At 35.0% G+C, this 25,916-nt stretch overlaps 1 protein-coding gene and 1 non-coding gene across 8 annotated transcripts; both read left to right on the top strand.

Moving 5' to 3' along the window:
• The first annotated feature begins 499 nt into the window (after positions 1-499).
• On the top strand, positions 500-15,696 carry LOC114179850 (uncharacterized). 7 transcript variants are annotated; one of them, XR_014993390.1, is made up of 7 exons: positions 513-1,458; positions 1,558-1,599; positions 3,158-3,254; positions 3,388-3,494; positions 4,859-4,930; positions 5,309-6,298; positions 15,472-15,696. XR_014993390.1 is itself a non-coding variant. In XM_028066330.2 (6 exons), the coding sequence occupies exons 1-5, from the start codon at positions 1,411-1,413 to the stop codon at positions 4,916-4,918; spliced, it is 354 nt and encodes a 117-aa protein (XP_027922131.1). In that variant the 5' UTR covers positions 505-1,410; the 3' UTR covers positions 4,919-4,930; positions 15,472-15,696. The 7 variants fall into 7 exon arrangements, 3 of the variants coding, with proteins under 3 accessions (XP_085526732.1, XP_027922131.1, XP_085526731.1); XM_028066330.2 differs by lacking the exon at positions 5,309-6,298 and having other exon boundaries at positions 505-1,458; XR_014993391.1 differs by lacking the exon at positions 1,558-1,599 and having other exon boundaries at positions 511-1,458; positions 2,991-3,254.
• A 9,179-nt stretch (positions 15,697-24,875) lies between these two features.
• TRNAW-CCA (transfer RNA tryptophan (anticodon CCA)) lies at positions 24,876-24,947 on the top strand. The gene has a single exon. It is a non-coding gene; the product is annotated as a tRNA-Trp (tRNA).
• Positions 24,948-25,916: the final 969 nt, after the last annotated feature.

Raw genomic sequence — 25,916 nt, 5'->3', positions numbered from 1 at the left:
TGTTTCACAACTCTTTTTATTTGGTTTTGCACTATTTTTGCCTTTCCCACTCACTTCGTCTTTGATGTGACCCCAATAAGGCTTATAGCATTGGGCCAATGCCTAGGCCCATTCCTTTTTAATTTCTTTTAAATTTTTTTTTCTTTTATTTTTAATTAAATAAAACTTGTTCTAATTGGATATTTTTGTTCAATGCAGCCCATTTTCAAAGTTGCCAATTGATATTGGGCCTGCGGCCCAATTCACCACACCAATGCGGTCAACATGCATCTTCTTAGTGGCATAGTGAAGCCTTGCTTCTGTTGGGCCAATCCACGCGTGCAACCCAATTCTTCACCCAACCAATACAATCAGCGTGCATCATCATGAGGCTGAGAAGCCCAATTCTTCCAACATCCATTTCTGTAGAAGCATCATGAAGTATGGAATAAAGTTGGCCTAATGTTGGAATACGGAAGCTGGCTATTAAGGCTTTGTCTTTACTCAGCCCAATCACGTTGCATTACACGGATCAACCACATGCACGACCCAGCTTTTTCCTTTCTTTTCGTTGATCAACCTTTTCCACCTCTATGTTGCGTTGGAGCGCCATTAGGGTTTCTTGCCATTGCTTGCTTCACGTCGTTTATGCCATCCGTTTCTGCAGCCCATCATTTCACGGAAGTGATACTTTCTTCCGCACACCTCCAAGCTGCAAAATGACATCCAGCACCTTACTCCTTAATTGGGCCCGAGCCCAATTCATCTATACATTCGCGTAACCAACCAACACCCATCAAGGGCATTCAGTGTTCAGCCTCGCGTCCTAGTGTCTGCTAGGGTTCACCATGAGAGAAAGCCTTCTCTTCTTCCCCTTCACTTGAAACACGTCTTGCATTAGGGTTTTCATTCACGTTTTTTTCCCTTTTCATTGTACACGGAAATTGGTCGTTGGTCCACTTCCCTTCCTTCTGTTAGGGTCAGTTAGCAAAACCATTTCCCTCTTTCACCGTTAGGTTGTTGTTAGACGGTGTTCACCATTTGTGTTGTGTCTGGCTGCCTTCACCTATAAAAGGCAGGCCACTCTTTGTAAAACTCAGCTTTGATGAATGAGATATTCCAGTAGAGATCATTCCCACATTCGTCAGCTCACCCTAAACCCTAGGTTAGGTCCTTACCTACTCGGGTTGCCCCAAACCAGTGAGAAACCATAGCGAATCAAGCATAATCTTCATCTTCGAGTATTTCCATTGCGTTTCCCTCGCTCTCCGCGAGATTCAATCAGTGGAACGTCGATTGGAAAGCTTTTCCGGCGAGTACCGCGACGGAGGAGCCTCATTAGTCTTCACCCCCAATGACGTTTCTTTTGGATTATTCGTGGTTATGGTTGATGAGTTGGGTAAGTTTCGTGGTTTTTGAAGAGAAGATGGAATGTTTTTGAAGATCAAGATGAAGTTCTCATGCAAAAAGACGAAAAAGGTTTAACTTTTATTATTTCTCCATTTTCTTAGTTTTATTTTAATATTTTTGTTCTCTGAGCCAATCTATTATGTTGTTTACTGGGTCATGTGACAAAAGGGTTCTTCCCTACTACATCTCAATCCATACAGCTGGTCAAAGGTATATCCTTTATGAACAATATGGAATTTTGATTGGGAATAATGATGATTTATTGTGTTATAATTATGTTTTCAATGTTTGTAATTCATCAATCACTCAGTAGTTATATTTTCTCCGTATCAATTTGTATGTTGTTTTTTATTATAAGTTTCAATATTATATATTTGGTGTCACCGAGTGTGTGGTGGATGAGGCAATAAGGCTTGTGGCACGGATTAGAGTTGTAAGCTCAATACATATTTTGTTCTCTTGGATCATGTAAGTGATTTTAGTTTTTTAGGATGTGAAACATTCCATTGAAAATATGATGTGGAACGATGATTGTTGTCATATTATTTGGTTCCACTATGTGAAAATGAGGTTGAAAATGCTTGTATGTGTGGTCACTAAATTGAATATATATAATCCAAATAAACAAGGTCTAAATTAATATTCTAACTAAATTTATTTGTGGCGATTAGGGATGTCAAAAAAATCCGTACCCGCGGGTATCCGTGGATAAAACCCGCAACAGGTAGGAAATGGATATTAAAAATGGATACTCGCTACCCGTGGGTATGGACATTTTTGATACCCGCATGTTAACAGGGCGGGTACGGGTATCATAGTATCCGTACCCGTGGATACCCGTACCCGCTAAACATTACTCTTATATATATATATATATATATATATATATATATATATATATATATATATATATATATATATATATATATATATATATATATATATATTAGTAAAAAATATTATGAATCTTCATTCAATAATGGTGGTCAGATTCTTACCCCACAAATGAGTAAATTACTTCCATATATTGTGGAGACATTGATGTGTCTCTAAGACTGGTTATGGACCAACATGGAAGGTAATGAAATTAACACTTTTACTTAGATATTTTAATTAAGTGATTGTTAGAAATTTTTACTGAACTTCTTATGTTTTAAGGTTTTTCTAGATTAAAATTGGACAACCATGAAACTTTATACAATGTTGCAAGAGGTGGACATTGATGAAGTTAGTAATTTCTTTAATATTTTATTCAAAAATAAACTACAATATAAATTGGTAGTAATTTTTTATTTGTTTGTTTTTTAATAATCAATCGGAGAAAGGGGATGAACTTATTGATCTAAGCACTAATTATGGTTAAATATTTATTTTTTAAAATATTTTTGTAAATACCCGCGGGTACCCGTGGATACCCGCGGATATGAAAAAAATAGACGGGTACCCGCATAACGGATACCCGACGGATATGGGTACGGGTACGGGGCAAATATTTATCCAGCGGGTAGGGTACGGGGGAGCTACTACCCGTACCCTACCCGCCCCGTTGACATCCCTAGTGGCGATATAGAATTCTAAGTTTCACTTAATTGTCTTGGTAGGTGGAATCAAATTCATGATCATGGTACAAGTCATTTATGTGTATAGATCTTGAGAGAAATGCCATTTCCATGACTACTATTGTAAATGCATATTTTGGTTCAAAGATCCTTTCACCAAGTACTGGAATAGTATTGAACAATGAGATGGATGATTTTTTCATGCCTAGAAATGTTTCCAAGGATGTTCCACCGCCAGCTCCTGCCAATTTCATTGTGCTAGGAAAGTGGCCACTATCATCCATGACACCAACTATTGCCCTCAAGGTATCAAATCCTTGACTCTTAAATTTGGCTATCTTTTTCCACATTATCATCTATGTGGTTTTGAAATGTTTCATTATTATTAGTTAAGGTACTCATTGTTCTTTTGCAATGATTTCTTACTATGTCCATGCAGAATGGGAAGCTAAAAGTTGCAGTAGGTGCAAGTGGAGGTGCTTTCATTATTGGTGGAACTTTAGAGATCCTTTTTCTTCTGTAACGGCTCCAAGGGTCTATCATCAGGTATCTTAAAATTTTAAATTTTTTCCCTGACTCCAATTGATAAGCTCTGGTTTGCACAAATTGATATAAACTACTTTTCTATAAAACAACAATAGAATAAATGTTGATATAGAAAGTTGAAAAAAATATGATTATTGTTGATACTATTGCTATGGACCATTTCATGATTGTAGAATAAATGTTGATATAGAAAGTTGAATTCGCAAGAATCATTTAGAAAACTATGATCATTTTTATTCTATTTTTGTCCAGTTAACGGTTTAATGGAACAATTTTATTTTATGAATCAAAGAAAGCATGGCGGTTTATTTTGAAGAATTGAAAAGTTTTACTCCACGAAGCATGTGTTTATTTATTCATGTACTGTTTTAAATCAACATCTATATTAGGGTGGTAAATTGTGTAAATTAACTCTATTGGGATATCAACTGATATATAAGAAACAAAGGTGTAATATATGCTTTCCTTTTCCAGTTATTAGAATTTGTTATTTTTCTGTCACAGCCACTAAAACTATGAAATGCTAAAAATTACTTTTCCTGCAAATGAGTGGAAGCGATCTTGGAGTATCGGCTTTCCCTAATGGTGAGAATATTTTTACATGGATTGGTACAGTTAAAGGTGGAAAAGGAACTTTGTATGAGGGTTTATCTTATAAACTCTCTTTATGTTTTCCCCCTGGACTACCCTTTTAAGCCCTACAAGTGAAGTTTGAGACAATGTGTTTTCATCCAAACATTAACCAGTTTGGCAACATTTGTTTGGACATCCTTCATGTATTCATTATTTGTGTTTAATTGGGTTTTGCTCTGCCATTAATATGAATGCCAAGTATATTTATAGATGAAATCTTGATTTCCATTGCATCAATTTGCACGAAGTGTTCCATCCATCACACATTATGTTTGGGCTAATAATTGTCCTACTTGTGTGTTTCTACATGACAAGTGTTCTTCAGCTTATGATTAGAGCATTATTCTTCTATATATTCAATGTTTATTGGAAGGTCTGGTCTTGATATTGATATGTTTTGAGCTTTGCATTCATCTTTTTATGCTTGTTTGAGCAATTTACTTTCTAATGAAAGAGCCTATCTTTGAGAGTCCTTTGAACCACTATGCTGCAACACAATGGAATGATAAGGAAGGTTTGGAAAACTATTTTTAAGCTACCAACGTTGTATCTGTTATAAACTTGTAATGATTTACACAACCTACGTTTATTGTTTCGCTCCCCAGTTTTTTTCATTTGATTTGCTCTTTAATCATTATATTTCTAGACAAAGGTTGTTGGATTTTTCTTAACTTAAGTTCTTGAGATTTTGTATATTTTAATTGGGACTGTGAATGGAATATACCTTGCAGATTACTGGAGAATGGTTCACAAACAGTATTTTTTCAGAGAAGCTCTTGAAAGTTGATTGATACAATTCCAAAGTAAGATCAATTAGTTTCCATGTGATTGTTGCAAATGTTTGTCTGAAGAAACATTTTGCTCTTTATTAATGTCATTTTTTTTTCATTTGCTTTGATATTGTAACCTAAAACTACGAGAGTTCTAAGTGATTTGAATGTCTTTTAATAACATTTTATATAAATATCTTGTTATTATTTATTTAAATTAAGTAATTTCCAGTAGGGACTTTACATTTGGTATCAGAGCAAAAATTTTAAAGATTTTTGGGGAAGTTGGGGAGTGAGCTTATCGTGTTTCGTTTGCGAAACTATTTTGTGTTATTGATTGTTAAGATTTGATTGTAAAGTCATAACTTGAGCTATTTAAATGTGAACAACTGAAATATGTGGCGTGCGCAGGCTATGACTAACATGAGGCGTAGAAATAACGTTGGAGCTGATGAAATTGCACATGCAATTCATAAGATGGTCGACGCGATGTAGCCTGTTGCAGCGTAGCCAAGGGCCATGATTCCACAAATCCGACCTGTGACGATGGAAGACTTCATGCGACATAAGCCATCAAAATTCACCGGCAAGGCCACCCTAAATGAGGCAGACGCGTGGCTACGAGAATGTGAGAAGATTTTCATGGTGATTGGCTGCACGAAAGCGTAGAAACTTACCTTTGCCACCTTCTTGTTGGTGACCGACGCAGAGTATTGGTGGATGGGGATGCAACAACAGATGCAGACCCGAGATGAGGAGGTGACTTAGGTAAATTTCATGAAAAGGTTCTTGGAGAAGTACTTCCCAGACAACGATAAACATGAGCGCGAAGCTGAGTTTCTCACTCTACAGCAAAGGAACATGTCGGTACAGGCATATGTGGACCAATTCGAGTATCTGGCGAGGTTCTACTCATAGGTGGTCACAGATGAATGGCACTGCAGGAAATTTAAAGGTGGCCTGAAACATGAGTTACATCGGTTCATTGTGCCCTTGAGGGTTAGGGAGTTTCCTGTCTTGGCGGAGCAAGCCAAGAGTGTCGAGCAACTAGAGATGGTACCTAGCCGGGTCAGTCGACCCCAAAAGAGTGGTTTGATGGGCTGGCAACAGAAGAAGCCCTACAGTCGACCCAATCAGCCTCACAGAAGTTACGGTGTTATAACTAGTGTTATAATTGTGGAGGAGAGCACCTGAGGAGGGACTGTACTAAGCCGGCGGGCAGTGAAGGAGGCAGTGGTATCAATCGCAAGTGCTATGCTTGTGATCAGCTGGGGCATTTTGCTAACAAGTGTCCTAATAAGAAGGCCACTCCTGGATCACGATCTCAGTTACCTGCTACAGAGAGGCTTAGAGCAACGGGCCTGGTATTTACCATGACCAACATAGAAGCCACCCGGTCAGGTAATCTTATCCTAGACTACTATTTATTGCTTGGTAACAGTGTGTTAGTATTGTTTGACTTAGGAGCTACACACTCCTTTATATCTCATGACTACGTGAAGAAACTGGGATTATGGACTCGTGACTTGGGATGTGAGTTAATGGTCACAACACCAGCATTCAGACATGTTTCAACAAATTATGCATGTGTTGGATGCTCAATGGAAGTAGAGGGCTGAAAATTCAAGGTGAATCTTGTATGCTTGCCTCTAGAGGGACTGGATGCAATATTGGGAATGGACTGGCTGTCTATCAACCATGTTGTAATTGATTGTGGATGGCGCAAAGTAGTATTTCTAGAAACATAAGGGATATGGTTGGTGTTGACACAAAAGGCCATAAGAGGAATGAAAGAGGGAGCTACTTGTTTCGTAGTAGTGGCTCATACTGAAAAGAAAAGCACAGAAGAGCAAATCAGAAGTATACCAGTGGTGGATGAGTATGTCGACGTGTTTCCAAATGAAATATCCGAATTACCACCAAGTAGGGACATAGATTTCTCTGTTGATCTAATCCTTGGAGCGAGTCTAGTGTCGGCTGTAACGTCCTAGCCGGAAATTACTTATTAAAATCAACAAAAAAATAAATAAATAATTTTTTGATAAACAACCTCATTTATTAATCATCAATTTCCCAAAACCACGGGAAACATTTAAAATCTTAAGTTCAACGCGGCAACACAGATAAAATAAGTCGCATCAATACGTATTACAAATAAAATTGTCTATAAAATTATTACAATAAAACCATAGTTCAACAAAAATAACTAGTGATAAAATCCCTGAGAGATCCCCACTCCATCTCTATGCATCTGTCTGCTCACCTGCATCAACATCTGCTCCCATGTAACAAGTTACATGATCATCGCCACACACACAGATAGGGTGAGCTCATTTAAATAAAACCAAACAATATAATATTAAATACAACATCAACATATTTAAACACAGGTTAGTACATTTCCCCCTTTTTCTTTTACTCCTTCATTTCCAACACTTGCCTTTAGATGTCTATTATCTTTATACCCTTTAGGTGAGATCAATGATTGATCTTTTCTGTACGAGTGTCTACTCGCCCCTCCGACTACAGCCACCACCTAATAGTCCACACGTGGGAATAACTTTGCCACAGCATCTCACCGTGACACCAAGTGGAGTTCCCCAAAACAAACCTAAGTTTGTAGTTGTTTCCAGACTACCAAATCTCTATCAGAATCCATTGAAGAGGGTAATCATCCGAAATTTCGTCGTATGAGCCACAATCCGCACACTCCACTGGACTTCCTAAACCACCAGGCTACAGCCTAGAGTGGTCACGTGTTACCCCAATACAAGATGCACTCGTAATTCGGCCCCCAGCCAAAGCATCGCATCATGAACATCCCCTAAAGCAGTGTAGAGAGCTTCCTCGTGCACCATCACTGGACCAAAATCGCCTAGCGCACATCACACGCCGTTAGGCGGAATTTAGCTCCAGCCTGCCTGGCGGGCATCACACACTAGCAGGCACCACCCACCTGTAGAATCATCACTGCACCGTCCCCGCCTAGCGGTCACACGCACTACCGCCAGGCGCCACCGAACCATCAGTGTTTCTGCTGCACGATTCCGCCTGGCGGAACTCACCCTACCGCTAGGCGCCCTACTCGCACTGTGACCACTATCATAGGTTTGTGTCCCGTCCGCCTGGCGGCTCGCCCACGCCGCCAGGCGCCATACCAGTAGTGTAATGCTACTGGTTTCTTGGCACTTTAACAAATCCCCAAAGGGTCTAGATCACACCATATACAAACTTGTAGTACAATTATTGCACTCCAGTCACAATTCTATACTAAATCACAAAGCACTCAATCCATCAAATTATAGTACAATTATGGCATTTTAGGTATGATTCTAAAACTAGATTACCAATTTTCACAAAATTCAAGCAACAATAATTTGCAATGTATCTCATACCTTAGATGACTCACATATTGTACATGCAATCCAAACCAACCCAAATATCAATTTCACACATCTAACCAGAATTTTCAACAATTAAATACCATATTCTATTTCATGCTCATCAATTTTACCCTTTTGACCGAATTCCCATAGTCATCAAATTACATAATATAATGTCCCATTTACAATTTACAATTGAAGATGATCTCTGTACCCAAGCATGACCAAGCACCCCAATTCCCGAACACACTATCATGTTGCAGTGACTCCATTATACCCATCATACAAAGATCAATGCACTCATTTAAACATTATTCATATATATATATATATATATATATATATATATATATATATATATATATATATATATATATATATATATATATATATATATATATATATATCCCCACATGTCCATAAATTTACCAATTCAATGCTTACTCACCAACGCTAACATAATCCGAAATTCCCCTTTTCATTCTCGAATTCAGCAATCCATCACGCATACATTAATATTTACCATAGTCATCAATCAAACTGAACTCCATCAAGTCCCCAACATAAACCCTAACCCTTAATTCATATAGAATTCATGCATTCAACATAACCATAACTACACATCCAACGATAATCATCAAAACTTGCATTCAAGTATGAGATCATCACAACGAAATCACAATTACCACAAAATACTCAAAACAGCGAAAAAGTCCCGTAATCATGCCTGCGCCGCTTGGCGGTTCATCCTCTGCCGCCAGGCAGTTCGTGAAGAAAAACCCAGAAACTGGGTCTACAGCTTGTGTCGCCTAGTGGCGCATGCATGACCGCCAGGCGGTTTCTGGAAAATTCCAGAAACCCGACTGAATTCAGATGAAACTAACAACACGCAATACCAAACACTTTAACAATTCACGATTACGTACAGTAGCAATTAAACCAATCAAAAGGAACTCCCCTAACCTGGTTTCCTTGCTCAAATTGATAAATTTGCTACTTCCTCTTTGTTTGCCAATCCTTCTTGCTCTTCCGCCAATTCAAACCCAAAAACCTCACCCAACACTCACCCAGACTCTCCTTTCGTTCTTTGTTTATGCTATAGTTCCAGCCTTGCCAAAACCTCTCCCTATACTCCACTCTTTCCTTTTAAACGGTGCTTAAAAATCAGTTCAAAAATACAAAACGAAATTTCCAGTTAATTGATGGTTAATTGCCATTCATTGTCTCTTTTGTGGTTGTTTTACAACCCCCCCCCCCTTGGCTGCCAGAACAATTAGGGTTTTCCTTTAACCCTTTCCATTCTATCCAATCTAATATTAGCAAAACAAAAAGATAAAGTTAAGTTTTGGTCTTCCCAAGGCTTGAACTCACAACCATGCAATGCTAAATTTATGCCAAACCATTCAACCAATTCATATTTCATGCCAACTAACATAATTCATTTACTATATTCTTACTTATCACGCACCTGCACGTTACTAAAACAATAAAAATTAAATATTACACAAATGGTATACATAGGACTCGAACCCAAGTCCTCTCACATAATAAAGTACTCTCAACCATTTGAGCTAGTACTTTTCCACGTCATACCATTTAGAATTAAATGCTATTAAGGCTTCTACCACCCGCATTTATTAATTATCACTTATTTAATTATTTCAATTTAGTTGGTCTTACATCGGCAACTCCTTATAGAATGGCACCGATTGAACTAGCAGAATTAAAAAAGTAAATTGAGGATTTGTTAGAAAAGAAGTTCATCAAACCTAGTGCATCGCCATGGGGAGCTCATGTGTTACTAGTAAAGAAGAATGATGAGAGTTCTCAGCTATGTGTAGATTATCGGCAGCTGAATAAAATCATGATAAAGAATAAGTATCCACTGCCGAGGATTGATGATTTGCTAGATCAGTTGAGAGGGCAGGTGTGTTTTCCAAAATTGACTTGATGTCTAGATACCATCAGATCTTAGTCAAACTGGAGGACGATCAGAAGACAGCGTTCAGATCGAGATATGGACATTACAAGTACGTAGTAATTCCATTTACGGTGACTAATGGACTAGTTTGTTATGATTTTCATAGATGACATTCTCATCTACTCTAAGAATATGGAGGACCATGCTGACCATCTGAGAGTTATATTGCCAGTACTCAGGGAGCATCAACTTTATGGCAAGTTGTCAAAATGTGAATTCTGGCTGAAAGAGGTACAGTTTCTGGGGAATGTTATATCTGCAAACGGTATTGTGGTAGAACCCGATCAAGATTGAGGCAATGTTGAAATGGGAACAACCGCGGACTGTGACTGAAGTACGAAGTTTCTTGGGATTGATCGAGTATTATAGGAGGTTTGTGGAAGGGTTCTCTAAAATGGTGAGTCCTTTGACACAACTCACTAGAAAAGACCAACCCTTCTCTTGGATAGAGAAATGTGAAGAGTGCTTTGAGGAGATGAAGAAGAGATTAACTACGGCTCCGATACTAGTTATCCAAGACACAAGCAACAAGTTTGAGGTGTATTGCGACACATCCTATTAGGGTTTGGGGTGTGTGCTGATGTAGGAGAAAAGACTAGTGGCGTATGCTTCTAGGCAATTTAAAGTTCATGAAAAGAACTACCCCACCCATGATTTAGAATTGGCTATTATAGTGTTCGCTCTTAAGACATATAGACATTACTTGTATGGCTCCCAGTTCCAAGTTTTTAGTGATCACAAAAGCCTAAAATACTTTTTTGATTAGGAGCTGAATATGAGACAAAGGTGATGGATGGACTATCTCAAGGATTATCATTTTGAGTTACTTTACCATCCAAGTAAAGCGAATGTGGTAGTAGAGGCCTTGAGTCGGAAGAGGATGCATATGTCAGCACTAATGGTGAAAGAGCTGAAGTTGATTGAGAAACTTAGGGAGATGAATCTAGGTATACAACTGGGAGAGGATTCTATCCGGTGCAGTGTACTGACGCTGAGCAACGACATCTTGAGAATGATCCGAGATGAGCAGAAGAATGATGTTGAGTTGTAGTAGTTTGTAAGTTGGCTGGGTATAAAAAAGGGGAAAGATTTCAGGATGGGATCAAAGGGCATTCTGCGGTTTCGAGATAGAGTATGTGTACCCGAAAATTGGAGTTTGAGGAAGCAGATTCTAGAAGAGGGTCACAAAAGTCGTCTTAGCATACATTCGGGTATGACTAAGATGTATAAGGACCTGAAATAGTTATTATGGTGGAATAGAATGAAAACTGATGTCGCTGACTTTGTAACATCATTCTTGGTGTGTCAAAAGGCTAAAATTGAACACTAGAGACCAAGTGGTACACTACAACCACTAGACATTTCGCAGTGGAAATGGGAAAGAATCGCCATGGATTTCGTGACTCATTTGTCGAGATCTTCTAAGGGGCATGATTCAATCTGGGTGCTTGTGGACATGTTGACCAAGTATGCTCATTTCTTGGCAATAAATCAGAAGTTGTCGATGGACAAGCTGGTTGAGTTATACATTAGAGAAGTAGTCAGACTGCACGGGGTGCCAACTAGTATAGTGTCGGACAAGGATCCGTGATTCACTTCTCGCTTTTGGTAATCTTTACAGGCAGCGTTGGGAACCTAGTTGTGGATGAGTTTCGCATATCATCCTCAGACGAATGGCCAATCTGAGAGGATGATCCAGTCATTGCAGGATCTGTTGCAAGCTTGTGTGTTGGATCATATGGGAAGTTGGAGTGAAATGCTTCCTTTAGTGGAATTCACTTACAACAACAATTATCATTCCAGTATTAGTATGGCACCATATGAGGCCTTGTATGGGCGACGATGTAGGACACCACTATGTTGGAATCAGGATGGTGAATCACTTCTACTAGGTCTAGAGTTTTTACCATAGACCTCTGATAAGGTCAAGGCGATCCATGACTGAATGAGAGCAACTCAGAGCAGACAAAAGTCCTACACAAATAGGAGGAGGTGGCCTTTGGAATTTGAAGTAGGGGATCATGTGTTTCTTAGAGTCACGTCGACTGATAGTATTGGAAGGACTATCAAATCAAGGAAGTTGACTCCGAGATTTGTAGGGCCTTATCAAATTTTAAGGAGGATCGGCACCGTAGTGTATGAGATTGTCCTGCCACCGCACTTGGCGAACTTGCACAATGTATTTCATGTTTCTTAGTTGAGGAAATACATAGCAAGCCCTTCACCTGTGCTGGAATCAAATGACATTCAGATTAGGGAGGACTTGACAATGAACACAGGACCGGTGAGGATACTAGACTCCCAAGTGAAGAAGTTGCGAGGAAAGGAGATTCGGACGGTTAAAGTTCTCTGGGATGAGGCTACACAGGAGATGACTTAGGAGATGGAGGATCACATGAAGCAATCATATCCGCACTTGTTTCCTAGTAAGTTCAATTTTTGAGGACGAAAATCTTTTAAGGTGGGAGAAATGTAAGACCCAAGAAATTTAAATAGTTAAATAAATAATTATTTAATAAATACGAGTAGTAGTAGCCTTTATGGCATTTAATGTGGATTGTTATAATGTGGAAAAGTACTAGTTCAAATGGTTGAGAGTACTTGGTTGTGTTGAGAGGACTTGGGTTTGAGTCCTGTGTATGCCAATTGTATTTTATTTTAATAAGTGTATTATTTTAATGTTATGTTTGAACGTGAGTAGTGATAATGTAATCCTAAAATCATAGGAATTATTATGAAACATGTATTGGTTGAATTGGTTATGCATTTGCTTTGTAATTGAATGGTTGTGTGTTCAAACCTTGCTAAGAATGAATTAAGCTTCTTTTTTGGTCAAATTTCTTTTTGGCATGAATGACAAGGGTCAGCAAACCCTAGCCGTCAGAGTGAGCAGCTATAAGGTCTGTAAAACCATCAAGTTAACGAGGATTGATGGCCAATAAACCTTACAATAATTATTTTCGTTTTTTATTAATTTAATTAAAATAGAAGTGAAAAAGGGGGATTGAAAGGAAATAGTTGGAAAAGTGCAGAGGAATTTGGTATGAGAGTGGAGAAGTTTTGGGTGCGTGGAGAAATCAAAGAGGAGGAGGTTATTGTGGTTATTAGAAGCAAAGGAAAGAAGGTTTGTGAAAGAAGAGTGAGAAACTCAATTGGAGTAAGGATTCCAAGTAAGGGGAGATGTTTTTACATGTTTTTACTCGTATTTGATGTATTGTATTATGCCATGATTGAATGTATGAAAATTCTTCTTGTTCTCGCTGATTCTCAAAGGTTTCCGAGTTTCTGCCCATAAATCGCCTATCGGTGATGAACGTGCCGCCAAGCGACTCATCCTGTCTGGCCAGTTTTCTTGGTTCTGGTATGAACCGCTTGGCGGTAAGGTGGACCCACCAGGTGACACGCAGGGGTTTCTGTTTCCTTTTTGTTTTTGTAAAATTGTGTGTGGTGAATTCCCAATCAAATTGCTATGTCCATGTAAATGCTTGAAAATTACATTATTGCTACCACTATGCTAATTGCGAATTTAATTGGGGTTGGTAAACATGAAAGAGTTCATGTTACCATTATTGAATGAACCTAACTTCTTGGAGATAAGTATAAATTATGATTGGATTGGGAATTATGATGATACAAACTGTTTGAGTATGAGGAAATTGAGAAATTATGCAATATTGGTGCGTTTGGAGATTACTAGAGTAAAGGTTAGACTATAGGGTTATAGGTGCAGGAAACATGAGTTTTTCCCCAAACACTGATGTGCCGCCTGGCGGCATCTTATTGGCCGCTAGGCAATGGCAGTGCGGGATTACAATGCTGGCAATTTTGCGGAATGGTGGACAGTGAGATTCTAGGAATTTAATTGGGTGGTTGGGATTGAGGTTTTAAGAGTTGAATTGGAATGGAATTATACTTGTACTATTGGAGTAAATGGACAGAGAGTTAATTGTGACAAAGCCAATGAATGGAATAGGATGGTGTGCTAATAATGAGGAAAAAATTGAGGTTGTACATAATATAGAGACTACCTTGGTGGTTTAAGGTGTTGGAGGCAAGGAGAAAAAGATATAGAGTAAGTGAATAGAAGAGGTCTGAAAATGTGGGTGTCTTAAAGTGAGAAATTTTGTGAATTCGTACATATTAATTGGAAGGTAGTTGAGTGAAAAGTTTTGGTACCATTACGGTGTAGTAGAAATAGGTTGTCTGATTTTAAGATACTGAATTGGTGGTTATTTTCATAAGCTTGATTGAGTTATTATGCAATGATAGAGAACTTGGTAAACCATAGGTCTTGAATAGGGGAATTGGTAATTATGAATTATAGGCACTTGAACCATATGAGGGTGGCAGATTACCAAGAGTTTGACATTGAGAATGAGAGTATGTTGATACCTTAGGAGGCATTTTGAGAGTGTAGGATAATTTGTTTGGGTGCTAAAAACCAACAAAATGTCGCTACTGGTGTAGCGTTTATGGCCTACGAGTGTCCACCAAGCGATAGGACGAGTATGGGTGTCCCTGCAACACGTGGCGCCTAGCGGCAAGGTGTGATCCGCCAGACGATAGCCCTAAAATAGTGGGTCTGGAAGCGACTTGGCGCCTGGTGATGATGATGTCCCACCAGGCGGTTTAGACAGGATTTTCGCCTAGCGGTGCTTAGGCAGCGCCAGGCGATAGTGCTGTAGGCAGTGGTTTGCGTGTGTTGTTTGTACGTAGTGATGCGAGACTTGGATCAAGAGATGTTGTGCCATGAGAGAGTAGGTTCATGGATGGTTGTGAACACATGATGATATGAGCAGGGAGGTTCATATCTTGATATTCTCGTGTGAGGATCACACTTGAGAGATGCTGTGAGCGGGGAGGTTCGTAGCTAGTGGATCACATGTGTTAAACTACGAGCAGAAAGGTCTGTAGAATTGGACTACGAGCGGGGAGGTTCGTAGAAGCAAGACTACGAGCGAAGAGGTTCGTAGAGACAGGACCACTAGCGGGCAGGTTCATGGGAGCATCATATATCCTGAGTCCATAGTCAATTATTTAAGTGAATTGAAGGTTGAATTGCCTTGGGGTATTAAGGTCTTGGCCAAGAACTAACTAGAATAAAATAGTTGGGTGTACATTGATTTTATTGACTTATGTGTTAATTATTATGAGTTCACCCTTTTTGTTTGTGTTTGGCGATGATCGTGTGACTTAACACACGGGAGCAGATGATATTCCAGGTGATGTTGTTGACGCATAGCGATGGAGAGAGGGCTAACTTGGGGACTTTTGAGCTAGGGATTTTATTTTGTGTTGTGTTATCATGTCGGATTTTGGAACTTATAACAACATTATTACGCTAGTTTTATTTGAATTATGGCGCGTTGAAGAATATTTCAATTTTCCCGTGTTTGGGATTAATAAAACTTTGATGTTTGGTTTTATGTATTAAATATCTTGTTATTATTTATTTAAATTAAGTAATTTCCAATAGGGACATTACATTATGTGTGCTGAACATTTTGAAACTCGTGCTCGGGCAACCAAAGTTCTTTACCATAGTATCCCTCAACCTGGGAAGGCCATCTGACTCCAACTGATGTTGATCACGAACAATGGACCACTCTTGATACTATCGTACTTTAGTGGATCCATTTTACCATCTCTTTTTATTTTCTCACTATTGTCATGGCGTCAGCTCCAACTGATGTTGATCACGAACAGTGAACCATTCTTGATACCATCGTACTTCAATGGATCTACTTTACCATCTCTTTTGATCTTTTCGTCGCTATCATGGAGAAAGGCTCCATGGCTATGGCTACCTAGAATTGTTTAGCTACCATTTGTTAGGAAAATAAGAATTCTCATGTTGTTACTTTGAGCAGGATTTCTCTTCCACTCGAATGGGTGGCTTTTCGAATGTTTCTGCATATTGTTAGCAACTCAAACAAATTACTAATCAGTTGGCGAATGTTAGTACTCCTGTCAGCAGTCATCGTTTGGTATTGCAACTAGTATCTAGTTTGTCTAAACCCTTTCATGGTGTAGCCACCCTGATTCTTCAGAGCAACCCTTTGCCTCCTTCCTCTAGGTTCGCTCTATGTTGACTCTCAAGGAATCTGGTTTAGGAAGATGCACACTTCAACCCCATGGAACCCTGATCACTCCTCATAACCACACTCTAACCGTAACTCAAACAATTGTTCTGGGTCCTGTCAGCAGTCATCGTTTGGTATTAGAACTAGTCTCTAATTTGCCTTAACCCTTTCAAGGTGTAGCCACCTTGATTCGTCAAAGTAACTTGTTGCCTTCCTTCCTTTAGGTCCGCTCTATACTGACTCTCAAGGAATCTGGTTTGGATGTAGCCACCTCAATCTTTTCCTTGGAATCCTTGTGGTTGGACTCCCCCTCCTTGGGGCGTGGCTCCTTGTCCTTATCCCAAATCTAAGTGGACTCATCCCAAAGGACCTTCAAAGAAAGCCGACATTTTGGGTCAATGTCCTCAAGCCCACACCACCATAGTTCTGGTCACACAATCCTTCCTACATCGAATCATCATAAACCTCTAAACCTTAAGCATGTTTCCACATGCCACATATTATAAATAAAAAATTTATTTTTTATGCGACAATTCACTACTAATAATAAAATTTCTATTTCCTTTTACCCTTTTGGCTTCTCTATTACTGATTTCAAGACGGGGATCCCTCTTATGAGATATGAAAGCATTAGCGACCTCTTTCCAATCCCCAATTTCACTTCTTTTACTAGTTTACCTTCTGGTATCTGGCTTAATCATCATGGTCATCCCAATTCTTCTGTTTTGCAGTCTTTTCGAAGGAATAAATTCATTGTCTCTGAACATTTGAATTCAAAAACTATTTATGATTCATGAATTTTGGCAAACATGTTAAGTTGCCTTTTGTGTCATCCAATAATGTTACTTTAATGTCTTTTGATATTTTACAGAGTGATATTTAGACATCACTTGTTTTAATCTGGTCATCACTAATGTTTTTTTTCTAAATGATTACTCTAATTTCCTGTGGACGTTTCCTTTAGGTACTAAATCTCAAATTTTTTAATATTTCACATCTCTCACTAATCAAATTCAAACACAATTTTTGTGAAAAGTTATATGCTATCAATATGTTGTTTCATCGATTTTGTGATAATAATGATCTTCTTTTTCGGTTCTACTGCCCTCATAGTTTTTCTCAAAACGACAAAGTAGATCATAAAATCTGAACCATTAACAACATGATTTGCATTTTCCTTACTCATTCCTTTGTTCCTCCTTCGTTTTGGCATCACGCCCTTAATGGTCACTTATCTCCTTAATATACTTCCTTGAAAGGCGTTGTCCAATTGGTCTTGCACTCAACTTTTGTATTATTGTGATCCTCCTATACACATTTGTGACTTTTCAATTGTCTTTGTTATCCTTTGTTCCCCTCTCCTACCATTAACAAACTACAATCATGGTCGACTCCATTTATTTTTTTAGGCTATCCCCTTAATCACAGAGGTTATAAATATTTTGATTTGTCCCATAAGAAGGTAATACTATCGCGGCATGTCATTTTTTATGAAACAAAATTTCCATTTGCCCATATGCCTTCCTCTCATATCTCTACTTATGACAACTTCACAAATGACATACATCCCTCCTTTGTTCATCCCTGGCCCAACCATGACTTGAAGCCTTTGCCTAACCTATAGCCTATAAGATTACCCTCCCCTTCATCCAACACAACAACCTCCACGACTAACCCACCTACCTCTTTTTCTTCTTTAGACCAGCCTACCCTGCCTTCGAACCCTACCCTTCCATCACGACCCACCCTTTCTACTAGAACCATGGCCACCTGTAGTATGACCAGTGTCTCCAAATCCAGAAACCTCTTTAACCTTTATATATCGATTGTCAACCTTGTAATATCACCTCTTTCCAAAAATTCAACCCTTACTTTATTGGACCCTAATTGCAAATCTATCATGCAGTCTGAATTTGATGCTCTAATTAAAAATAATACGTGAGATTTAGTTCTACAACCTTGTGATGTTAATATCATTCATTGTATATAAATTTTCAGACATAAAAAGAAATTTAATGGTTGTTTTGAGCGCTACAAAACTCGTCTTGTAGGTGATGGTGAGTCTCTAAGAAAATATTATTACAAAATAAAATGAATTTCAATTTTTATTCAAATAAAAATTATTTATATAATACCCGAGAAATTCTTAATTTTTTCTCCTCGCCACTAGGTGCATGTTTCAATAACTATTACAATTTTATTTTATTCCTAAAAATACATCCAAAAACTTGGAAATAAGAAAGTAATTATTATTGATCGAATTAAAATCAACACTCAATAAACTCCATTACTTGATTAGTTAACACTAATAACATGGTTTTACTGTAAAGATACCCACGTTTGTAATAATATCTCTTTTTTAATTCTTCATTCCTTCTATCTATTTTCTACATTAAATATAGCTTATCATATATGTATTTTTTTAATGTCATATTATCTTAATATCATATTTATAATTAGGGATGATAACGAGACAGGACGAAAACAAGTTTCATTATCTCTATTCCTCAAGTAAAAATTCATACTCATTTTCATTTCCAATGAGTATAAAATTTACTCTCATCCTTATCTTCACCGGGTGACAAGTATACTCGTACACGTGTCCATATCTACTTTCTTACAATTTCATTATCAATTAATTAATTTTTATAAAAAAATCATGAAAATAAAATATGATATTATCATATATTCAATATCAAAAGAATATATTTAATGTCAAATATTTAGAAATGAATGATAATTATATACTTTTAAACTAGAGTATCAAATAATAATTTGATAAAAGTAAAAGAATTATATAAAATATTACACAATTACACATAAATAAAATTTCATAACAACCAAAATAATCATTAATTTTGAGAAGTTAATGAAAGAAAGTTGATAAAGTTAAAAAAAATATTTTTTTTTAAATTAAAAAGAGAAATCAAATATTTAACTTTTAAAGTATTTCAAATGTTTATTTACTCTCTCTAAATTATAATGAAATATCCATTTTATACATTGAGAAAGTTTATAATACACTATTTAAATGAAATCACACATAGAGAAAATGTTAAACTAATAATAATTCAAATTTAGACATAAATCTTTCATCTTTTGATAATGACATTAAATTATTATATTATAGTAAATGAAACGTATTTATACAATTATGATGGTAAATTACATTTATGAGAATGGGTTAGAAAATAAAAATAATTATATAAAAAAATATTAAAACAATATTCTACATGATAAAAAAAAGAGAAAAAAATATTAAAAAGTAAAAATGATCAAATGTGTCCCTAAAAACGATTTGATACACTATTGAATGAAATTGCACAAAGGAAAAAAATATATAATTAAGGGTATGATGACATAGAAAGTACCATGAAGATCTGTTTCTAGATATCAAACTAGTTGAACCCTTGAAAGATAATGAAAATTTTTTTAGCGAAACAAAAATTTCTTCGAACAAAACAAAAAATTAAGAAGAATAGAGAATAAAAAATATGTTTTTTTATATTACCTAGTAAATGAAGAGTTTACGAGATTGAACACAAACAATAAACAATAAACAAAAATACTAAAAAAGAGTATAAATAATTGAATATCAAACTTAGAAGTTTTCTATTTATTGAAATTTATAATGCATAATTTGAATATAGCTACACAAAGAAAAAAATGTGTAACCAAAATTGTGATAAGAGAGAAATTACCTTAGAGATGTGAGTGTAAAACAAGTCAAACAAGTAGAAGAAGTAAGAAATAAGTGTGTAGCAAAAAAGAAAGGTTTATGAAATGTTATATATATATATATATATATAGTTATTTAGGTTACTTAATAAACTATGAAAAACTTGTAATAATTTAAATAAAAACAAAGATGAAGAGGGAAATGAGTATTGAAATGGGTATGGGGATGGGGATGAAGCAAATATATACATACCCACTAGGATGACTCGAGAGATGAGTTTGAGTATTAAGAATTAGGCCTTTTCATTTACTAGTAAAACAAGTTATGTTAAAATGTATTATAATTTTATTTAAAAATTAATTTTTTGAACTTTTTGTGATGCAAAATTATTTATTAATTGTCATAATTAATTTCATTTAACAATTATTTTTCAATAAATAATAAGGTCAATCCGTGTAATATTTTTTTACACATTGTTGAACTTAAATAAATTTTCATAATATTTAGCTTTGGAAAACTTCTCTTTGTTGAAACAACCGAAATTTAAATTGTTAACATTATTCTATAATTAGTCATCTTCTTTTTGTGTTTCTCTCCATTAAGAAATATTTGAATATAATTTGATAAAGAAAAGTGTCTAGAATATTTATCCTTTGGGAAATCTATATAAGTGATTTTAGTGATTTTAATAGGATCATTTTATAGTAATAAATCTCTCAAGTTTGTATCAATACTCTTCCATTAGCTTGAGTAATATATATTTTCATCAAGATTAAAATTATTATCTAGTTTTTCAATCTCCTCTTCGTTATCATGACTTTGAGAATCATAATTATCCTCATCATTAACTAGTTCTCTTTCTCTATTATTACTTTCACATATATGTATATTGTTATTATGATAGATTTTATACATTTAATGAAACATGTGTTTAGAATATTCTTTTCATCAAAAAGAGTTGAAAATGAGACAAAGAAAACAGGTGAAAATTTGAAGGATTATTGATGAAGGATTATCTTGTTTTCTTTTTAAGATTATTGAATATGGTGAAGTTGATTGAGAAAGCTAAGTGAAATCCCCACTGGACATTAAGATAGCAAGCTATCTAGATGTGAAGGTTCCTTTCACAAAGCTCAAGAGAAGAAGATAATGGATTGATTCAAACAAAAAGGAAATGGAAAACACATAAACCATAGAAAACCAAGAACAATTAAAGGAAGAAAAAAACATAAAATGGAAAGGAAAGAAATGGTAAAAATGTGAGAAGCACGCCACTACAAGGCTAGGCTAGAAGCCATGACAACCTTGAAGATGAGTGGATGTGTGCCGCCACTTGCTATGCAAGATAAGGCTTAAAAGTATTCACTCCCTAGGGAGGAAACTCTCACAAATGGTTGAGACACAAGAGTGTTTTTACTTCAAAATGTTCAACCCTTTTACATGTCTAGGAGCACCCCTTATATAGAAGAGTTTAGGGGCTTCTAAGCAAATAAAAGATACCTAAGGATGTCTCTACAAAAACCTAACCCTAGCTTCTAGAAACTAGGTCAAATAAAGTTACAAAAATGAGAGACAAAGCTAACTATGGTGTGTGCAAGGCTAATTTCGTTCTAGCACAAAAGGAGACAAAGAATGTGTCTCATATGTCTCCAAAAAGTGGTCATAGTGTGCTAAAAACAAAGAAGACCAAAGGTACATAGGTACACTTGCTTTATGCCTTTTTCTTTATGCTTTATGCCTTTGCTTTACTCTCTCCTCCACATCATTTATGCTCCCCAATCACCATGTGCCACCTAGCATTGATTTCTTACTCCTAATTAACCTACAAAGGAAATAAACATAGATTAGCATGTTGGCTTAAGTCAAGTCAACTATAGTCAACAAGTCAAACCTAGTCAAAGGTCAACAAGTCAACTAAAGTTGATTCAACTAAGTCAACTTAGGGAATCAAAATAGCAAAGACAAATGAAAGGGATGAAGGATTAGTGAACTTCCTTTCTAAACATGCTTAGTCTTCTTAAACATTTGCCTTCATCCTTGATTGGGGTTAATCCTTCATCAATTATGAATTCCAACTACTATTCAGGTAAAGTTAATGCAGACGGAAAAAAAATGTTGCACACCTCTTTGTTGGTTTTAATATGGTAAACATATGTGGAGCTAGAGTTGTGGTAGTAGATTGCTCAAAAGTTCAACAAATACAAAACTGAATGAAAACTTCTCAAAACTGAATGAAAACTTCTCAAAGAAATAAAAATTGTATACAAATTAAAAGAGACCTTTAGATTTTGCAGTGAATGTTCATGTGTTTATAAGATTTTCTTTAATGACGAACGTTGGGCAAGTAGTTGGATAAGAAATTGATTCATAAATTTATTAGATTATTTTATTCTTTAAAAGATAGGTCAAGTACCTTACAGTGTTGTTTTACCATCTTATCTAACCGATTACAAAATGTTTCATGCATCTTAGTTGAAGAAATACATATCGTATCTTATAACCAAATGAGGTTTAGATATGAGAGGATTTAGAGCGGTAAACATCGAAAATTATGATATCATATGACTTAAAGGAGAAATATCACAATGATTAAAGTTTTGTGGTATCTAAAGAGAGGTGATTGTGAATAGGAGTTAGAAAAGAAAGTCAAATCCTTCTCTTATCCTTAGTAATTTAAATTTTCAAAATGAAAAGTTTTCTTGTTATTGAAAATTTAACGCTTAAGGTTTTCATTGAGATAAATTTTAAATGAATAAAAAAAATATAAATTCTATAAGTATGTTATAAATGTTTATTCTTCATTTTATTTAAATTTAATCTCTCAACTTCAAATTATTTAAACTCTCTAAGTTTAAAGGCAACTAGAAAATTGTTGCGTTGACATAATATAATTTTGAGAAGGTAGCAAAAAGTACTTAACAAGTTGAATTTATACTAACAATTTAATTTTTTATAACCACTCCAGCATATTTTTCAATTGTCTCTCCCAACACCAAACTTACTCTTAAAAAGTCAAATTTTGATTATCAACACAAATTCTAAACATCATGATATTTCTTGTTATCACCATAATTTTTCAACTTTGCCTCTCAAAAGACTATAGTGTCGCAAGCATATTGTTATATATTAATTCTCAATTCTTTATTTCCTAATTTAAACCCTAAAAGGAAGTTTTTTTTTTTTTTTAAAATACCTTTATCAACCCCATTAATCCTTCTCCCGTAGTTGTACAAATTAAAATTGTTAGCTTTAAACTTTTAAATGTATTTAATTTATTATTTAAATATTTTCTTGATTCCTTAATTTTTATTAAAAAATAGAATTAATCTATTTTTTTGAAATTTTGACTCAATTTAATGTCATAATTCTAGAAATACATGAATTTAATCATTTTAACCAAAGTGTGTTTACTTTATTTGGCGTTTCGAATATGTTCCATGATTAGGGATGACAAAATAGGTCAGGCCCGCCGGGCCGGCCCACCAGCCCGCCCAAAAAAGGGTGGCCCGGGTTGGAATTTCTAACCCATCAACCCGTTGTAACTCGGCCCGCATGCCCCGCCAGTTTAGCGGGCCAAAACAGGCCAGCCTACAGACCAGCCCGACAACCCATTTTTTTTGTAATTCTTTTATGTTTAAAATTAAAAATAATTAAAAAATAATACTTTTTTATATTATATAAATAAATTTATATATATAAAATAAATTTATAAACAAAATTTTAATAAAAAGTTAAAAAAAATTAAAAAAAAATTAAAAAAAAAAAGATGGGCCAGCTCGCGGGCCAGCCCGTTGGTCCGCTAGCTCGTCTGAAGACGGGACGGGTTACAGTTTTCGGTCCGTTTATTGATGGTGGGCCAGCCCGGCCCGACCCTTATTGGTGGGTCACAGGTAGGCCGAGCCAAAACGGGTCGAGCTGATCCGTTTGCCACCCCTATCCATGATAGTATTTGAGTTGTTTATACCATTTTACACATTTTCACTTAATGTTAGCTATTAAACGCGTTTGAAACGTCAAATAAACATAATAAAATTTAATTAAAATAACTAAATTTACATATTTATAAAGAAGAAAGACTAAAGGTTTAAAATTTAAAAAAAAATTAATTTTAATTTTCACTTAAAATTAAAGAATAAAAATATATTTAACCTTTAATTTTTTTGTTAGACTTTCCTTCACTATAAAAAATACACAATTGGATATCAAAGACTAAAGATCATATTTCACAGAACCAATCTTTGAAGCATTATATATAACAAAAATTTAAAATATTCATTCGGATGATAATTTAGTAAAAAATTATCTAGGAGTAACTTTTTTTTTCATATTAAAAAATATAAACTTTAAATATTAAAAAGAAAACTCATAAAAAAAAGTAAGACGTGTTATTCTTATTTAAGGGTTAGAGACAGAAACGAGTTGTAGGATATAGAAAAAAAAAATCCGAGTTTCCACTACTCTATTACTTTTGAAAAAATACTTGACTAGAAGAATTTTCAGGTAAATGAAGTTGGATCTGTGGCGCAATGGTAGCGCGTCTGACCCCAGATCAGAAGGTTGCGGTTGGATTCACGTCAGGTTCACCTTTTTCTTTGCATATTTTACTATGGTTTCATTTTTCTATTTTCTATTAAAAAGTAAATATAAAAAAGTGTTCTGTTCAATTAATCATTTTAATCGTAAGTATTCAATTTTCTTAAATTTTTAATAAATAAATAGTGTTCTTTTTTCTAACTCCTAAACAAATATTTATTTCCATATTATTTTTGGAATGACATTCATATTTATTACATTTTAAGGATTAATATTAAAATTCAAAAGATTATTAGACTGATTTGTTTTAATGGAAAATGGATCTGTGGCGCAATGGTAGCGCGTCTGACTCCAGATCAGAAGGTTGCGTGTTCGATTCACGTTAGGTTCACTTTCTTTAAATCATTTAACAATTTTAGATTACTTCAAAAACGGAAATATAAGTTATCAATATTTTACTTTAATCATTTAACAATTTTAGATTACTTCAAAAACGGAAATATAAGTTATCAATATTATACTTTATTAAGAAAAAATTTAGGATTTTATAACTTACGTTTAATTGAACTGAAATTTTGGAAAGCAAATAATTATTTCATCTAAATCAAATAAAAAATAACCTATTTTAAAACAGCTTAACTAAACTTGCGAAGGTGCTTTTTAATTTTTAAAAAATTTAAGTTAAAATTAATAACAAATATATAATTAATTTTTAAAATAGTTGTTAAATGTAAAATTAAAAAAATAAGATATATACAAAAAAAAGTTTTTAAAATAATGGTCTAAGACAAAAGATGATTTTAGAATAATAATTAAAAGTAAATTATTTTTAAAATAATTAATTTTTAAATAATTAAGGATAAAACTGGTATTATAAAATATGAACATAAAAGAGGAATTTTTTTTATATATTGTTATAGATTATGAAAAATGTAATAATTTAATAATGCTTAGAAAATATAATGTTGCAAAATTTGAAGTGTTGACTTATTTGGTTGATTTATCAACACCTAATTGAAATTTCATGATGCATATTTTTATATTATCATATTTTTCTTAGCATTTAATCAACAATAAAGAAAACAGTTGACAATTTAATTTAATTTTCGATCCTATCATCTAAAAGTTAAAAATAAAAACATAAATTCAATATTAATAAGCTTTTAAAAATGAAGAACATAAATATAGTTATAAAGTGTCACACTTACATTCATTAATCAAAGAAGGTTATTATATCATGCTATAATATTTAGTAATGGCCATAGAACACCTCATTCACATTACAAATTACAAATTGATTTAAATGTGTGTAAATATAGTCTTTGCATTGACCTCCACAAAGGCTACTAAATCAGGTAAT

Source organism: Vigna unguiculata, chromosome 3, assembly GCF_037176805.1.
Source record: "Vigna unguiculata cultivar grain cowpea cultivar isolate G323 ecotype 2 chromosome 3, ASM3717680v1, whole genome shotgun sequence".
Taxonomy (NCBI): domain Eukaryota; kingdom Viridiplantae; phylum Streptophyta; class Magnoliopsida; order Fabales; family Fabaceae; genus Vigna; species Vigna unguiculata.
The sequence above is the reverse complement of the archived record's forward strand: the minus strand, read 5'-3'. Positions and strand labels throughout refer to the sequence as shown.